General features: G+C 41.0%; 1 protein-coding gene across 3 annotated transcripts in view; it reads right to left on the bottom strand.

The window, feature by feature from the left end:
• Window positions 1–18,916, bottom strand: part of rps6kc1 (ribosomal protein S6 kinase polypeptide 1) — a 176,484-nt gene that overhangs the window by 16,828 nt on the left and 140,740 nt on the right. For all 3 annotated transcript variants that reach the window (XM_060831474.1, XM_060831475.1, XM_060831473.1), the window contains 2 exons: window positions 15,469–17,202; window positions 15,093–15,182 (listed from right to left, as the gene is read on the bottom strand). In XM_060831474.1, the coding sequence (XP_060687457.1) occupies window positions 15,093–15,182; window positions 15,469–17,202 (1,824 nt within the window). The remainder of the gene's footprint in view (window positions 1–15,092; window positions 15,183–15,468; window positions 17,203–18,916) is intronic.

Below are 18,916 nucleotides of genomic sequence, written 5' to 3' on the forward strand. Positions count from 1 at the left end.
TTACAGCGGCTGAGAGCAGGTTAAAGTCAAGGCCATAACATCAGTGTGTTATTGACAGTAAATTGGAGAGACATCATGAAACACCTTGCCTCAGGTGTTCAGCTTATCAGCAGCAAAAGGGCTTTCAGAACAATGCATTACCAAATGTTTTGGGCACAAGGTAACACTATATGGTACAAGGTTTTTTTGTCCCATCTAATAGACCAATTTAGGATATATTAGTTAATGTGGAATTTCAGCTGTACATTAATTCAGTTCATTCATACTGCTTTGCTCAGAAAGTGCCAAGTCAGGTGCCCACTGTTTACCATTATCAGAATTCACTACTAATTTTTAACAAAGCAGTTTTAATTATAATACTTCTCATTTCTTTCTGGAAATGTGGCGAGAAGACACCATTTAATAAACATCAACTCAGAATTCTGATTGAATTCTCCATGAAAATATTAATTCACCAGTTCAGTGCTTGCTTACAGCAGTACATTTTGATGTTTTGCGCTGAAGTCGCTTGAAGCGCAATAAGAAACCCCAGAAATTAAGATCACATGGAGGCTCCAGAAAACTCCAGAGATTCTCAGGCGTGAATGAGTTAAGTAAGACAGACTCATTATTAAAGTGAATTTGCCAGTGGGTGTATTATATAAATGTAAGTTTGAGAACGAGCCAAAAAAATTCAATGTCAACTCAGAAAGAGGAAGGCTGTTGTTGAAGTAAAACATTTTGTGATTATCAGCATGGTGAGACAGCTTCCGTTTTCATGTGAAGGAGTTCCACCTGTCCTTTAAGAAAAATATTTTCATGCAACGGAAGAAACTGCACACTTCTCAAAAAGATATTGATACTTCCCCAAAAGTGATGAAAGCAAATGAGTTAAGAGACTAAGAGAGATTTTTATTACTTATTATGTTCAACGTTGCCTAATTCAAATAAGAGGAAGAATAGCTATTCATTTCAGAAAAACAACGAACCATTGTTCTTAAAGAGGTGCCCAAGAATAATTTCTCCTTCACAGCAACTTCCTACCACCTTAAATGAACTGTCAAACTCAACCAACTAATCCTATTTCTAAATGAAAATAAAATTATTGCAGAGCTATTTATTACAATTTTGTCTTGAAACATAGAATTTATATATATTTTATTTAAATAATGATTGTTGATAACATTAGAGAGAATGGTTTTCTGTCATAACTTAATCCCCCCCCCCCAATCATAGAGAAATGAACTACAATATTGGTTACAATGGTTATTAATCTCAGTTCTAAGCAATTGTAACTTCAGCTGTGAATGTTATAGGTAAAGTCTTATGTGCAATAAAGAACATTAAGATGAAGAAAACAAAGTGGAACAATATTATCAATCGATTTAAGAGAAATTACTATTTTTCTGCTCTGATGTAAAGTCTACTGAATCACATACAGATGAGGAAGGCCATTTGGCCCATCTTAATTCATCAACAATGATGCCCAGGAGCCTGACATTCCATAATGCTTTCCTTCAATAATTCGAGGATTCACAGCTAGCCTCCTTTGTTCAGGTAACTATTTCAGGTATTGATCACACTGTGAGGAAAACCTTCTGACAACCAATCCCAAAGTTACTTTTAACATGCGTTGTTCAGTGTTCCTTGTCCGACATCTACAGTTTAAATTAACTCTTTCTATACCATTTACTATATCATATACTTTTACCTTCTCAATAGGGCGGCACGGTGGCACAGTGGTTAGCACTGCTGTCTGACAGCGCCTGAGACCCGGGTTCAATTCCCAACTCAGGCGACTGACTGTGTGGAGTTTGCACATTCTCCCCGTGTCTGCGTGGGTTTCCTCCGGGTGCTCCGGTTTCCTCCCACAATCCAAAGATGTGCAGGCTAGGTGAATTAGCCATGCTAAATTGCCCGTAGTGTTAGGTAAAGGAGTAAATGTAGGGGAATGGGTCTGGGTGGGTTGCGCTTCGGCGGGTCGGTGTGGCCATGTTGGGCCGAAGGGCCTGTTTCCACACTGTAAGTAATCTAATCTAATACCTCATTGAGTAATAAAGTAAATTGCATTCATAAAGTGCCTTCAAGGTAATAAAACATTCAAAGATGCTTCACAGATGCCATATCAATGGACATGATCATAATATCATTGGCCGAATAATCCAGGGGACCAGGCAGCATGGTGGCTCAGAGGTTAGCACAGGGTTCAATTCCAGCCTCCCTATGTCTATGTGGGGTTCCTCTGGGTGCTTTGGCCTCCTCCCAGTTCAAAGGTATGCAGATTAGCCATGGGAAATGCAAGGTCACAGGGACAGGGCCAAGGATGGGTCGGCTCTGGGTGAAATGCTCTTTGGAATGTCGGTACAGATTCAGTGGGCCAAATGACATGTTCCACGCTGTAGGGATTCGATGGTCTATTGCTCTGGGGACATGGGCTCAAATTCCCCTAGGGCAGCTGATGGAATTAAATTCAGTTAAAATCTCAAATTAAAAGGTGGTTGTAGTAATAATGACCATGGCATTACCAATTGTCTTAAAAATCCATCTCAAGGGCGTGATGCTGGAAAAGCACAGCAGGTCAGGCAGCCTCCGAGGAGCAGGAGAATCGACATTTTTGGCATAAGCCCTTCATCAGGCTTATGCGTGGAATGTCGATTCTCCTGCTCCTCAGATGCTGCCTGACCTGCTGTGCTTTTTCCAGCACCATACTCTCGACTCTGATCTCCAGCATCTGCAGTCCTCAGTCGCTCCTAGTAAAAGTCCATCTGCTTCACTAAATCTGCTGTTTGTACCAGTCTAACCTACACGCGACTCTCGACACACGGTAACGTGGTTGACTCTTCAATGGCGTAACAAGCCAGTCAATTCAAGGTCAATTATGAACAGATGATAAAAGGATGCCTTTGTCAGTGATGCCCATTTCTCATGAAAGAATAAAGAAAATAAAAATGGACACTGAGCTACATAAACAATACTAGATAAGATGGTCAAATGCATTATCAAAGAGAAACTCCTTTAAGAAGTAGCAATTTAAAATGAGGAAAGAAAACCCAAATAATTTTCGGAGGAAATTCCAGAGCCTAAGGCCCTGGCACTTGAGGCATGGTCACCAATAGTGAAGCAGTTAAAAAAGGGCAAACTCTGGAGGCCTATGTGAAAGCTGTACAAATACCTGAAGATTGTAGGGCCAGATACTGGTCGAGGGGTGAGACCGCAAAGGAATTTGACAGGGATGAAAATTTTAAACCAAGGTATTGCTTAATCCAATATTGGTCAGTGCTCAGGGAGCTAGGTAAATGGAACTGGTGTGAATTAAGATATTGGCAGCAGGTTTGGATGAGCTGAAATTTTATAAAAGGGTAAAATGTGAAAGGCTAGCCAGGAGTGCATTGAAATAGCCAAGTATTACCAAACAAAAATGAAGGTTTCAACAGCACACGAGCTAAGGTGAGGTGAAGAGTCAAGATTCGAGTGGTACTGGAAAAGTACAGCAGGTCAGGCAGCATCCTCGGAGCAGGAAAATCAATGTTTTGGGCAAAAGCCCTTCATCAGGAAATCCTGAAGAAGGACTTTTGCCCGAAACATTGATTTTCCTGTTCCACAGATGCTGCCTGGCCTGCTGTGCTTTTCCAGCACCACTCTAATCTAGACTCTAATGTCCAGCATCTGCGGGCCCCATTTCGCCTGAAGTGAGGTAAAGTCCAGTAATGCTACAGAAGTTGAAATAGGTTTTAATAATGATGTCAGGAAACGTGGTCTGAAGCTCAACCTGGAGCCGAATAAGGCACTTGGAAGAAACAAGGCGACAGCAAGGGAGCATTTGAAGGATTTCAATGTCCACTCTAAGCAGCTTTGTCACACTATAACTGGTACCTGCAAGACCAAACCGACAGCTGTTGGCAAGAGAACCAATGCAATGAATCTCATCCTCACCAGTCTACCTGTTACAGATGCATATCTACAACTATATTAGTAGGAGTGACCAATGTAATGACTTAGTCAAGAGAAAATTCCCTCAGAGGGAACCCTCCATTGTATTGTGTAGCATTACTGCCACATTAAATAAAACAAATTCAGATCAGGTCTAGCAGCTCAAATCTGGTCATTCCCACGTAGAGTAGGCTGTCAGAGACAGGTGGACTTCAACCTAGACTTTTGTTTTGCCGATCTAGTGACACTACCACTGTGCCACAAACTCCAAACGGTAACCTGGCACACCACCTCACCCCACCATTACCATCAAGTGAAGTGTGTGCCAGAATTCAGCCAGAAGCACCTAAAGGATGATGTACTTCAGCCTCCTCCCGGGGTCCTCAACAGCAGGTCAGAGACTACAAATCCAGCAGTGTGTTAATCACCTCCTGAAACCCTGTAGCCTGTCCGCCACCTACAAAACACAAGTCAGAAGTGTGATGGGATACTCCCAACTTGTCTGGATAAGTGCAACTCCAAACACATTCATGAAGCTTGATACCATCCAGGATAAAGCAGCCCGCATGACTGGCACCACATCCACTCCCTCCACCACTGACACTCAACAGCAACAATGTGTACATTCTATATGATGCACTGCAGAAATTCACCGAGGATCCTTTCACACACATGACCACTTACATCTAGAAGGACAAGGGCAGCAGATACATGGAAACATTGCCACCACCAGCTGCAAAATTCTCTTCTCAGTAATTCATTATCTTGACTTGGGAAATATATCCCTGTTTCTTGACGGTCATTGGATCAAATTCCTCTAACTCCCTCCCCGTGACTGTAGTGATTCAAGGCAGTTCACTATCAACTTTTCAAGGACAGCGAGGTATGGACGATAAATGCTGGTCCAGGTGGTGACACACATCCTATGTAGGATAAAAAATAATCGTCATCTAATTCATTCACTGAACATACTAAATACAGAGGAACCTCTAATATGCTGCATTCGATTATCCGAATTTCAGTTTATCTGGCAAAACCGTAAGGTCCCGATGCTCGGCTAAACTACGTTATCTGGCATTCGATTAATCAAATGAAATACTCCCTGCCCGTGTCCTTCGGATAATCGAGGTTCCTCTGTATAACAAAGGTTGTAGGTCTGGACAAAATCATGCTGTTGCTACTGTGAAGACTTGTGCTCCAGAACTAGCTACGCCAAGCTTATTCAATACAACTACAACACAGCCTTGAAACTTACTCAAAGTGGAAAACTGCCCAGGTACATCTTTCAGAAACCAAGGATTATGGTGAGAGGACGGCTCAGTATAGACAAAGCAGAAAATCAACTGTTATCAGATCAAAGGTTTGTATGGTCAACTCCTTCTAATTCCTAGGCTCTTATATAATGTTCTGTCTACAAAAAAAGGGCAAATGGAATCCAGACAATTACTGTTACATAATCCACTCTCAAATCAATGTCATATTAGAGGACAGCAGTAGGAAACAGGCCCCTCTGTTTCCAAACAGGAAGAAACTAATCCTGAGGTTTGGGAAATCAAAATTTGGAAATCTAGGCACACTGAAGCTGATTGCTATAATGTGAATTGTCCTTGCTTTGTTTAATGTGTTCTATACAAATTAATGTCTTTTGTTTTATTCAAACTAAAAAGTTAAATTTAGTGGCACAGGTCTATTGGTTAAAACAAACAAGGTATTCAGGTTTCTCTGCTCCATAACAATGGAGAAGAGGGCTGAATCACAGACAGAAGGTGGAAGTACTTATCCTCGACATCAAAGCAATATTTGACTGAATGAAGCATTAAGCAGCCCTACCAAAATGAAGTTAAATCAGAATCAGGGTAAACTCCCCAATGCCTGGAGTCACAAGGAAGGTGGTTATGGTTATTGTAAACCAATCAGCACAGCCCTAGAACATCACTGCAGGAGTCTCTCAGAGCATCACCCTCGACCGAACCATACAGTCATAGAGTCATAGAGATGTACAGCATGGAAACAGACCCTTCGGTCCACCCGTCCATGCCGACCAGATTTCCCAACATAATCTAGTCCCACCTGCCAGCACCCGGCCCATATCCCTCCAAACCCTTCCTATTCATATACTCATCCAAATGCCTCTTAAATGTTGCAATTGTACCAGCCTCCATCACATCCTCTGGCAGCTCATTCCATACACGTACCACCCTCTGCGTGAAAAAGTTGCCCCTTAGGTCTCTTTTATATCTTTCCCCTCTCACCCTAAACCTATGTCCCCTAGTTCTGGACTCCCCAACCCCAGGGAAAAAAAAACCTGTCTATTTATCCTAACCATGCTCCTCATAATTTTATAAATCTCTACAAGGTCGCCCCTCAGCCTCCGATGCTCCAGGGAAAACAGCCTCAGCCTATTCAACTTCTCCCTATAGCTCAAATCCTCCAACCCTGGCAACATCCTTGTAAATCTTTTCTGAACCCTTTCAAGCTTCACAACATCTTTCCGATAGGAAGAAGACCAGAATTGCATGCAACGTTCCAACAGTGGCCTAACCAATGTCCTGTACAGCCAAACATGACCTCCCAATTCCTGTACTCAATACTCTGACCAATAAAGGAAAGCATACCAAATACCTTCTTCACTATCCTAGCTAGCTGCAACTCCACTTTCAATGAGCTATCACCCTGTGCTCCAAGGTCTCTTTGTTTAGCAACACTCCCTAGGATCTTATCATTAAGTGCATAAGTCTTATTAAGATTTGTTTTCCCAAAATGCAGCATCTCACATTTATCAAAATTAAACTCTTTCTGCCACTTCTCAGCCCACTGGCCCATCTGATCAAGATCCCATTATAATCTGAGGTAACCGTCTTCCCTGTCCACTACACCTCCAATTTTGGTGCCATCTGCAAACTTACTAACTATACCTCTTATACTCACATCCAAATCATTTATAAATGATGAAAAGTAGTGAACCCAGCACTGAACCTTGTGGCACTCCACTGGTCACAGGCCTCCAGTCTGAAAAACAACCCTCCACCACCACCCTCTCCTTTTACCTTTGAGCTACTTCTGTATCCAAATGGCTAGTTCTCCCTGTATTCCATGATTGCTAACCAGTCTCCCATGGGGGAGTTTTGTCGAACGCCTTACTGAAGTTCATGTAGATCACATCTACTGCTCTGCCCTCATCAATCCTCTTTGTCACTTCTTCAAAAACCTCAATCACATTCATGAGTGAATGTTTTCCCACACACAAAGCCATGTTGACTATCCCTAATTAGTCCTTGCCTTTCCAAATATATGTACATCTTGTCCCTCAGGATTCCCTCCAACAATTTGCCCATTACCAACATCAATCTTTAATTACTTTATCAATATTCTTCCCTCAATCAAACTATAAATGGGGATATTTACCAATGGCTGAAGAGAATTCTATTTCACTCTTCTGGTAACGAAGTAGTTTATGTTCATGTGCAGCAAGCCCTGGTCGACATTCCACTTTGAACTCAGAAGTTGTCAGTGAATACATTAGAGCCAATGAATACTGCCAAGGTGATGGGATCTATCTACACCCCCGCCTCACCCTGAATTAACATTTAACAATATTATTACACAATCCTGCATTATCAACATCCTAGTGTCATCATTGACCAGAAGCATACATCCTGCATTTACAAGAGCAAGTCAAAGACTGGGTATTCTGTAATGAGGACCCCATCTCCTGACTCCCAAAGCTTGTCAACATCTTCAAAGCACAATTCAGAAATTCAACATCATGAGCAAAAAGCAGTCCAAGTGACTGGCACCCTGCCCACCACAGGCACCCAATGGTTTCAATGTGTGCCATTTATAAGGTGCATCAAAGCAGCCTGCCAAGGCTATCTGACATCATCAAAACTCACAACCTTTACCATCCAGAAGCTCAGGCAGCAGACGCATGGGAATACAATCACCTGAGGCTCCCACAGTTGTTGAAATGCATTGTTGTACCTTGATCATCATCCAAGTCAAAATCCGGAATCTCCTTATCCCACAATATTGTGGGAATACCTTCACCACATGGAATGCAGTGATACACAAAGTCAGCTCATCACCACGTTTTTATGGGCCTGCTAGCCCATGGACAATGAATGGATTAAAATTAAACTCTTCTGAGACAGGTTTGAGAATATTTTATTGAAAATCTAAATATACCCCTTCCCTAGATCCCCTTTACAACTTTGAAAAAGTTAACATTCGTTAAACATGATTTCCATTTTACAAATCCATGTTGACTCTGTCCAATCATATGATGATTTTCTAGATGCCCTGTTACCAGTTCTGGATGTGAAAGCTGCGGTTTTCAGTGATTAAAAATTCACTGCTGATGAGAAAACAGACTGCTGATCAGCAGCTTCCTTCCAGCTTTGAATCCCAACATGGAAGGTCTCCAGCATGCTGCTGGCATGGGACAAAGAATGAAGATTTCTCTTAATTCAAAAGGCTACTACATATTCAAAGCTGGTTGCTACTTCTTTGCTCTCTTGTCTTCCCCCAGCTACTACAACCAAATAATAATCCCTTTCAATTTAGTTCCTTTCTAATACCTTTCAGAACCCCAAACATAAAACTGCTATTGCAAAAAATTGATTTTCTAACATATTGCTTCTTCCAGACAGACTTTCATGAGTGTCTTGGATTCTCAACACCCCGACATCTGTATGATGCAAAATAGTCTACACCCACATCACAGCAGTGCTCTCATTGACACGAGTTAATGCACCTTGCTCCTTCTTTTGTCCTGGAGCTCTCGAAGCCTGAAACATCTGTCCACCAGAAATCTGCCTCAAACCAGAGAGAAGAGGTGGGACCAAAACTCATTCCATTCTCTGTAACTAATACTGCTCCATTTTCAGACACAAACATGGCAATTACAAGGCCAATACTGGCTCTGACATTTTCAAATGCAGTGTAAGTGGAGAATTTAGGTAAACAAAACCGATTTGATCAAAATATGGTGGTGCTACATGGATAGCTGTACAACTTGGATCATTCTCCATTTGAAGAGAGGAAAGCAGCCATTTATTCTTATTGGTCGAACTGCAAGCTAAAGAATGGAGGCCTCTGAGAAGAGAGCATGTTCCCAACACAGAGATATCAGAAAGGGAACAATACAACTCTCAGGGTCTCACCTTTGATCATTATTAAGTGACTTGAATTTCGATTGCTGTATGAAAATCATCCCACAACACTGGCCTCTCAATGTGTGACAAGCCACAGTTGCTGTTGCTTGTGACAGAGTCATTAATACTGCAATTCTGAGTTGTTTTTAAAAAGGGTGTTTTCGCTGATTTAAGTGAAATGATTCTCCTGCTATTTGCCATTTTTAATGTTGGCAGTGTGGTCAGCTTGCACTGTTAATTCTACTGACCCTCTAACCCATCTCTTTTCCCAGGTAGTTGACTAATTGTGATCTGCTTGTCACTGCATTTAATCTAAAAGTAAACTGGATAACTGGGTGAGAGAGTGTGTGTGTGTGTGTGTGTGTGTGTGTGTGTGTGTGTGTGTGTGTGTGGTGGCGGGATGGGGAGGAAGAGCTAACATCTGGTAAACTCTGTTAATATAAATTCAACCCTATCTTCTAAATGAGAGAAGTGTTATAGTACCTTTTTTTTAAATCATGGAACATCATTGCTAAATGTTGCCTGTTCAAAGAAATAAATCCACAAAACAAATGGATTTACAAATAAAGCACATTGAGCAACTGAACAGCACCTCACCATAAGATGCTAATTATGAGGATTGATGCCTTTGAATTAATCAAAGTATTCTCATCTTTTACAATAACACACATCTGGTGATTTTTGTTGCGTGAATATGGGTCATTGTCAAATTATTAATAGTACTGACTACAGGACTAAAGGGTACAAGGTCACCTTAAACACAGAATGTGCTGTCATCTGAATAGTAGTCATTTAATGGGGGAGGTGCAGTTAACATATGTAGAAACTTCACATAAGATAGTATCAGGCTGCATACATGGTCTTACAAATATTCGGCTTTTATTCTCTGCCTTATTTCCCTGTCCAGATATTTGTATCTCTGTATATAACAGCGTAGAAAAAAAAATTCATGACATAAATCTGCAAGATGGATGTGAACACGATTCCTTAGAATTGCTATGGATATGGATTTCAGCACTTGTTGGGAGTTTTAAAAAAATAAACCAGATTTAATACAACATTCCCATTTGGACAAGGAATGAACCTTCTGCATTTAAGTATTTAATCCCAAGTCAATCTGTAACTTCTTTAGTCCAGTCAATCATTTACTTGAGGGCTATTGTACTTGTAGTTCTTTTCAGAGGACACCATTTGTGTGCACTGCTGCTCAGGATTTCATCAGCAGTACATGACATCTCCTGCAGGTCAGTTGCTTATATTACAGTTCTTTCTATAGAAGTATGCTGACTCTGATTCGTGTTAACATACTGTCACGTTTGGCAACAAGACCCTATTTAGCTGTCCTCGCCAATTATCAGAAAATATTCCTCAAAATCAGTTTCAATCCACCTGTGCGCACAGATGAAATTGATGAGACTCCAGAAAAATCAATACTGCTGACAAATTTCAGACCAGTTTAAATGAAATTTTAACTGATATCACTAACAGTGGACTGTTGAATGGCACAAAACAAATGTAGAACATGCAAATTAAACAAAATACTGAATAAATCTGAATAATAGGCCAATTAGCCAGTAACTTAATACAACCCAAATAAACTTGTCAGTATCACAAATCCTGAATTACTATATAATACCTGGCCAATGGCAACATTTTGGGGATTAGCATTAACCAAAAACTGAACTGGACTAACCACAAACTCAATGGCTACAACAGCTGGTCAGAGGCTAGGAATATTGCAGGGAGTAATTCACCTCCCAACTCTCCACTACCTGTCCACACCTACAAGGGTCAAGTAAAGAATATGATTGAATACTTCACACCTACCTGAATGGATGGAGCTCTAACAAAATTCAAGCAGCTCGACACCATCCAGGTCAAACCAACCCACTTGAACAGCATCACATGTATCACTGATGCTCAGTGGCAGCAATTTGAACAGCAGTAACAGACCTAGGGCCCTCAGATAGCACCTTCTAAACATGTGACGTTCACCAGATAGAAGGACAACAGCAATAGGTACATGGGAACATCACCACCTGCAGGTTCACTATCCTGACATGGATATAGACTGCCATTCCCGCAGAGCTACTGAGTTAAACATCTGGAACTTCCTTTTCCAAGCAGCAATATGGATGTCCCTAAACACCTAGGACTCCAGTGGTTCAAGAAGGCAGGTCAATACCACCTTCCTCATGGCAGTTAGGAATCGCTAACCACCAGCATTCCATGGATGAACAAAAACAAAAGGACTGTTTTTGATCATATGACTTTTATTTGGTCTTCCAATAGCTGGAGCAAACAGAAGTCTTGTTACCTTACAACATAAAAGTAGCCAAGAGAGGATAGTGTTTTTAGGCAATCAGAGCATTAAGTGATAATCAATTAGAACAGAATAAATGGAAATGTAATCAACAAAATAATGTAACTGATCCAGTAACTAAAATGCTGCCTGAAACACTAAAGCACGAGAGACAGAGTTTTCCGACAGCTCTAGGACACCGACATGGGGAAGGGGGAAATCACACACAGTGGTGACCTTCTCTGAACAGACACTTCTGTGATCCAAAGGTAGCTCACAGTATGGGTGAGGATAGCAAGAGGCCTCTCACATCTGGGAGGGAGCACAATAGGAAACATGTTAGCATGAGAGACACTGCTCTTCCAGGTAAGTGAGGGAGAAGATATCTCGAGATGAAGATTTGCGCTCTCCAACTGTGTAAGCTCTTCAATAAAAACTGAATCAGAAGCCAGGCCCTCAATGCAGAAAGGGAGCCTGAGCTTGCGGCTGTTCCTAAAGCCCTGGACCAGGAACCTCCTACCTCAAGAACGATGGGTAGTCTCTCAACAATGTGCCTTACGTTGTTCAGTGACCCACGTTAGACTTGGGAGCAGTGGGCTGACAATTGTTTGGAAGTAATAAAATAAAAGGGCACATTTCTAAAAAGGGGTTCTGCAAGTAGAGTATGCCCCAAGGTTTTTGTGCACAAATCATTCACAGAACAGCTGGAGAAAGAGGTTAAAATGACATGTGCAAAGTGGCAAGGGGCGTGCATGTGTGCGTTTTTGGGTAGCGTGGAGACAGAGGAGGAGAAGGAGACAGCGACAGCAAGCAGGAGGATGGACACTGTGGGCAGGTGGCAGGGAGAGATGTGGGTGCGTATGGATCTGTGTGGGTGCAGCAGGCAGACAGGAGAAACACAGTGAACAGGGGAAAGGGAGGTGGCTGGGCTGAAGCAGCAGCCAGAGGGGACAGAGGCAGCAAATAGTGGAATAGAAACAGCAAGCTGGGGAGATATTGAGCTGAAGGCTGGAAGCAGCAAGACAGAAGTCAGTAATTGATTAGGAGTTTGTAAGAGGACATCTAGGCCAGACAACATCTAAGCTAATGATTTTACACAATTAAAGGAAGGTCTATCCCAAAGACATTCAACACATTAAAAAACACAAGTGTGTTTTTAGGAAGTTTGAGAAGAGTTTTGGTTTCCTAGCCCAGACCTCCAAATCATAGAGTCGAGTTTCTCCAGTAAACTGTTTCAGATTTCCAGCAAGTGCAGTCGTTGGCCTTTATTCCCCAAATAATAAAGGAAGTTTATCACTTGCAAACAGTGCTACAAAGTATCTGTACAGTGTTCCCACCAATGTTTTTATTGTCGACTAACTCACCATCCTCTCAAGCATCACTTCAGTTCATATTTGTTTTTACAAGGTTATTTGTGTGTTCTGAGACTCCTTCTTCCTTATCCTCTGCTTAACCCATTTCTTATGTTCTCTTATTATCCCAAAGGTTCCACATGTCTGTATTCATCAAACTAAAATGAAATTAAAACATCCTAAAATCTGTGTATTAGATTCCACCTTTCTCATTCACACCTTAATTATAAATTGAAAATAATTGAAGCATTGAGGCCATTTTGCTTTTAGATGACAGTGAATGTAGAGACGGGGACAATACTGAAATCAGCCACCCATGGCATCTCAAGTTAACAGAAAATTAGATTAGATTAGATTACAGTGTGGAAACAGGCCCTTCGGCCCAACAAGTCCACACCGACCCGCCGAAGCGCAACCCACCCATACCCCTACATTTACCCCTTACCTAACACTATGGGCAATTTAGCATGGCCAATTCACCTGACCCGCACATCTTTGGAATGTGGGAGGAAACCGGAGCACCTGGAGGAAACCCACGCAGACACGGGGAGAACGTGCAAACTCCACACAGTCAGTCGCCTGAGGTGGGAATTGAACCCAGGTCCCTGGCGCTGTGAGGCAGCAGTGCTAACCACTGTACCACCGTGCCGCTAGAAATGACAAATAATAAGTGACTGATTCAACATTTTACACTATAACTCAAAGTCAAAATCACTCTAGTCATTACATTCAAAATACTTAGAACAAGATATTGTGACCAATTGACTAGCCATTCAACTTAAAGTGGTGTCAAATCCAAACCAAACACATGAAATCACAATCACTAATCTCTCAGGTAATCCTCTCCGTGATTCTAGCTGAGAAAGATCCTGTCACACTCCCCTCGTGCACCTCTTTACCCAAAGCAAACTGCTCCCCAATCACCTGATGAGCAATTCTTGACCAAATGTTCCCAATAAATAATCTTATTTCCTATTCTTATCTATACACTGGCTTCTAATCCACTGCCATTCACCTGCAATGCTGTAGTTCATTGAAAATATACTCAATTTCCCTTGCAAAGCAATTCCCAAAATCAGCCCCATCGCACCCAACAGATAACTTTAGATTTTTTTTTAAATCAGTCCTGAGACATGAGAGCCACTGGCTGGCCACCATTTATTGCCTGTCCCCAGTTGCTCTTAAGGTAGTGGTTAGCTGCCTTGAACCACTACAGCCCACATGCTGTAGGTTGATCTAAAATGCCTTATAGAAGGAATTCCAGTGACAGTGAGGGAACAGCGATATATTTCCAAGTCAAGATGGGAGTGGCTTGAAGGGGAACTTGAAGGGGGTGGTGTTCACATGTCATTCAGAATAATGGCATCATTAAGCACTAGAAGCTATTACTGTGGGTGAATTCACATGCGGCTTCAGACAGGAAATGAAGATAATTAATTATAGGATAAAACGCCCACACACTTAATTGGAAGTAAGCAACAGCAAAAGATACCAACTACTCTTGTCCTTCTAGATGGAAGTAATCATAGCTTTGGAAGTTGCTGAATGTGAATTTCTGCAGTACATCTTGCAGATAGTACACTCTGCTGCTCCTGAGCATCAGGAGTGGAGGGAGTGGATGCTTATGGATGTAGCGCCAATCAAGCAGACTGCTTTTTCCTGGATGGCATCAAGCTTCTTACATGTTGTTGGAGGCAAGCGGGGAGTATTTCCTCACACACCTGACTTGTGCCTTGTAGATGATGGACAGACTTTTGGGAGTCAGAACGTGAGCTACTCGCCACAGTATTCCTAGCCTCTGACCTGTTCTTGCAGCCTCTGTGTTTGTGAGGAAAGTCCAGTTGATTTTCTGGTCAACACAGTAACCCCCAGGATGTCGATAGAGTGGGATTCAGTGATGGGAACACTAGTGAATGTCAAATCTGGCCATCTGCTTTTCTGGTGAAATTTGAATTGTTTGGGCCTAAGTGTACATAACGAATTGATCAAGTTTCTGGTCAGTGACAGAGATCTCCATTAGCTCCTGAAAGTGATTCATGAAAATTGAGTGTTCTGATCTTTTGTTTCCTTGACTTACCTGTAACTTAATTTTAAGTACAAATACAGTTTTATTCCTCCAAATGCAACATTCTTTTCAGAGAATCTGAGAGTACTCAAAGTTGTCTTCAAATTATAAAATCACAACTTAATACAAAATTTACATAAGAAGCAAATGGTTTGGGGGAAATAATACATTCTAACCATGTCACAGTTTTTAATTGCAAAGAAATGTTTTGCATACCAATGAACTGCACACATAAAGAAAGGTATGTGGGCTGCATAATAGACAGAAGAGAAGGCTTACAGAGTACTTTATATGCAACTAAGTGTTCTAACCTGGGGCGCAGTACATTTTCTCTATGGCACTGCTGTCACAGGAATCGTCTACCTCACTCCATCTGCTAAAATACGTCAGTTGAATGTGTCCTAAAAACAAAATGACATGAGAAATCAAAACAATTTTTTCCTACATTTTCTGTAGAAGTGAACTGTAATTATTCTTTTGTAGCTAAAAAACAGTATCATTAAGAATAATGGCATCATTAAGCACTAGAGGCTATTACTGTGGGTGAATTCACTGCACTGGAAATGCGGCTTCAGACAGGAAATGAAGATATTAATTATAGGATAAAACGCCCACACACTTAATTGGAAGCAAGTAAGCAACAGCAAAAGACATCAGGAAAAAAATGCATTTGCTAAAGTTCCTGACCTTTGTCATTCAGCAAGATGTTGTTTGGGTTCAAATCATGGCATATGATTCCTTCTTGATGAAGTGCATCGAGGGCTACAGCTATCTCTGCTGCCCAGCGCTGAATGGAGCTCTCTGGAATATGAGCATTGGAAGCTTGCACAAAACTTTCTTCCAGCTCTTTAAACAAATGTGAGACTAACTTGTCCCCATCTGTTTTTGTGGCAATGTGGCTTTCTCCCACTGCCTTTTCACTTGTGCCTTCACAATGTGGAACACTGTCTTGGTCTCTGCCTTTGTAGATTTGCTCCTCTTGTGAAATACCTTTTTCATTTGTATATTTTTCTTGCATAGTTAGGGACACCTTCTTGTGACCAGAATAAATTGAACTCTCTTCACCTGAATCTCTAACGCAAGGGCTGACATAGCCATGTAGTTGAGGAATATGGCTCAGATCCTTATGAATGGTTGCCAAGTCGGAGGTGTCACCAGATGCAACAGTCCAACATGAAGGCATATTTTCAGCATGGGTAATGGCAAACAAGGAATTAAGTTCTTTTTCCTCAACACACAGGCTGGCATTGATTTGCATGCAAGGGCTTTCTTCCTCTCTATTCTGAGGAGGTTGTAATTGTTGTGATGAGGTACTTTCTACACTTGCATCATAAGAGCCAGCTTCCTTTGGTAAAATTTGTCCCTGTGTTCCGAGTGAATTCACACAATCATCAATATTGTAATTAATTTGTAAAACGTCAGGCTTTTCATAGAGTCTATTCTCTGTATTATCAATGTTGGTCACACTGTACTTATCTGAAGAAATAAATCCAACTTCCTCATCTTCCTCGAAAGAACCTGGTAAGTTCACTAATAGATCAGGCCTACCCTCCTCACAACTGCTGGTTTCTCCACCTACTGCATCTTGAAAGGAGAGGATTGGTACAGAATCACTGGAGGATCCTCTGCTGCAGGTCTCTGGGGCCAAAAGACTAGCTGAATCCAGTCTAGATTCAATCATATCAAAACTGCTCTTATCATCAACAACTTCAGGCACCAGATGCAAAATTGGCATTGATTCTGTTTTTCCATTTTGGAAATTTTCTGCTGGGTCCAGGCTTAGAAGTTCATTTGCACTATCTTTGCTATCGATTCTGAAAAATTCCATTGGGCTATTTTTGGACAGATTTAGAGACTCAGAGGTTTTCGTTGGGCTAAAATCGTCAGGGTTGATGTCCTCTGTGAAGAACCGAAGCTCTTGGCTTGTAGTAGGAGAACAAAGACTATCATTACTAAGAAGGGAATGTGACCTTGGGGTCACACCCATGTTCGTGGGTACATTTTCACTAATTGTCGAAAAGGTTTCAGAAGTTAGACTGTCAGGTTCTTCTTTCTCCTGTTCATATTCATGGCATAAAGTAAGATAGCTACTAGTACATTCTTCAACGACGTCAGAGTCCGATGATGGCAATCCCAATAATTCAGTAGAATTGTCCTTTGTATCTTCATCCGGGGCACTGCTATCATCCTGTGAGCTTGAAGTCAGGTTACTCTTCCAAGGGAGGCTCTGCAGCATATTTCCAAGGTCACTCCCCAATGAGCCCACACTGCTGCTCATGCCTTCAGTGCTTGACTGGTCGCCAGTGAAACTATTATGTACAGTGACTGATTTGGGGCCATGTCTGTCCATGTCACGAGATTCAAAACTTTCCTCTGTTTTTTTCTGGAGGAATTTACTTAGATACGACCACAGCTTACCTCCTAAATTCACACATACAAAAAAAATTAGTAAAAATGTTTTAAGAAATACTTCAGACAACCTATTTAGTAGGCTTCTTTTTGATTCACTATGTTCAGTGAGTAAGCTACCAACTTATTCATACCATTAAACAAAATATAAATTTAATCCCGCATTAATGATCTTAAACATATCATGTGGAATAATCTAGGCTGTAACAGTCATAATGTTTACCATTGGAGGGAAGGCCAGTTCACAGGCCTTCTGAGTCAAATCATTTACAAGTAGTTTGCTGGGAAATCCTGCAGCTGCCCACATAATTGTACATTTTAGCGGATTAGAGTGATAAGCTCTTCTCTTGCTGGACTTTTATCAACTTTCTCAACAAATGGACAACATCACAAGTAACATTTAATATATAATTTTGGATAAACTTAATTCTGTCAAGATACGATCTGAATACTTCAATAATTACCATTGAAGTATTTTTGCAATAATGCACAAGGATCTTAGAATGGACAGGTGCCATTTGGCCCATCGGTGTCTGTGCTGGCCACCCGAAGAAGCAATTCACGAAGTGACACCATGCCCACCCAACTCCCCTTTCCATAGTAGCCAGCAAATTTAATTCTTTTAGAGAATGTGTTGTGTCCACTACAATCTATTGAAGGAGATTCTCAGTAACATTTCAAAGAATCCACGATGTACCTTTATGCAAATTTAAATCATTTATATATGAAATAAAAGTGCAAGCAATCTGCTTACTTTAATTCTGTTAATGTATCTAAAATATTTTGTTCTATAAAGCCTATTATTATCTGCTTCGCTAAGGTACTAAAATCATATGAGCATCTGCACAAGTAGCGACAGCCCACATGAACATCTAGGGGCTATTATCATGTTCAATTGATTGTGTTTACTGTGCCAGATTGGAATGCAGGTACAAACTGGCAGCCTTTACTTAGTACTCCTCTAAGTGCTTGAATTGTAATGATTTAATTACTACTTTAAACCCAAGTGCACATCACAGTTTCCAGCATATCAAACAGCGCCTTTATTACAAGGTTTTGCTAAAACTAAAAGATGTCATTCCAAATGTCCAGGTCCTCATGAGCAGAGTGCTTATAATATTTGGTAGTTGTATCACAGGAGACATCGGTTTCCATTTTTTTAAAGCTTTCAATTATTCCTTCGAAGCCTGTCTCTACATTCCTCTTGAAGAGCAGCTTGTATGAGGCAAGACAAACATTTTACTGCAGATCATTCAAGATCTCCTACGCCAGACAATAACTAAAGAAAATGGACTGGATTCTATTGGAAAAGTAATAGCTATTAATGCTGCCCACCATTATTAATGCACAAATCAACTGATGGACTCAGGGGGTTAAGAGGTACAGCAAATCTCCAGAATTTGCTAATTAATTACATCACTCCACCATTTGCTTTACACAAACAGCATCTTACACTCGATATCCTTTTTTAAAATTTGTAAGATTTGCAAATTAATTACCTACAGAATTTGCTACAGAAAGTGAAGTCTAACAATTAAGAATAAGCATCTATTTAACAAATGGTCGTTATTAATGCAACACCAATCAACCTCTGGCTCAAAATCTGAACAATTTAAATATTCAAGTATCAGTTCTTCAGGCAGCAAATTCTTCAGTATTTTAGAATGGCTTTTTTAAAAAAAAATTTCCTTACTCCTCTTCTCTCTGTCTCCTTTCTCTTTACCTT

This window comes from Hemiscyllium ocellatum, chromosome 10, assembly GCF_020745735.1.
Source record: "Hemiscyllium ocellatum isolate sHemOce1 chromosome 10, sHemOce1.pat.X.cur, whole genome shotgun sequence".
Classification (NCBI taxonomy): Eukaryota; Metazoa; Chordata; class Chondrichthyes; order Orectolobiformes; family Hemiscylliidae; genus Hemiscyllium; species Hemiscyllium ocellatum.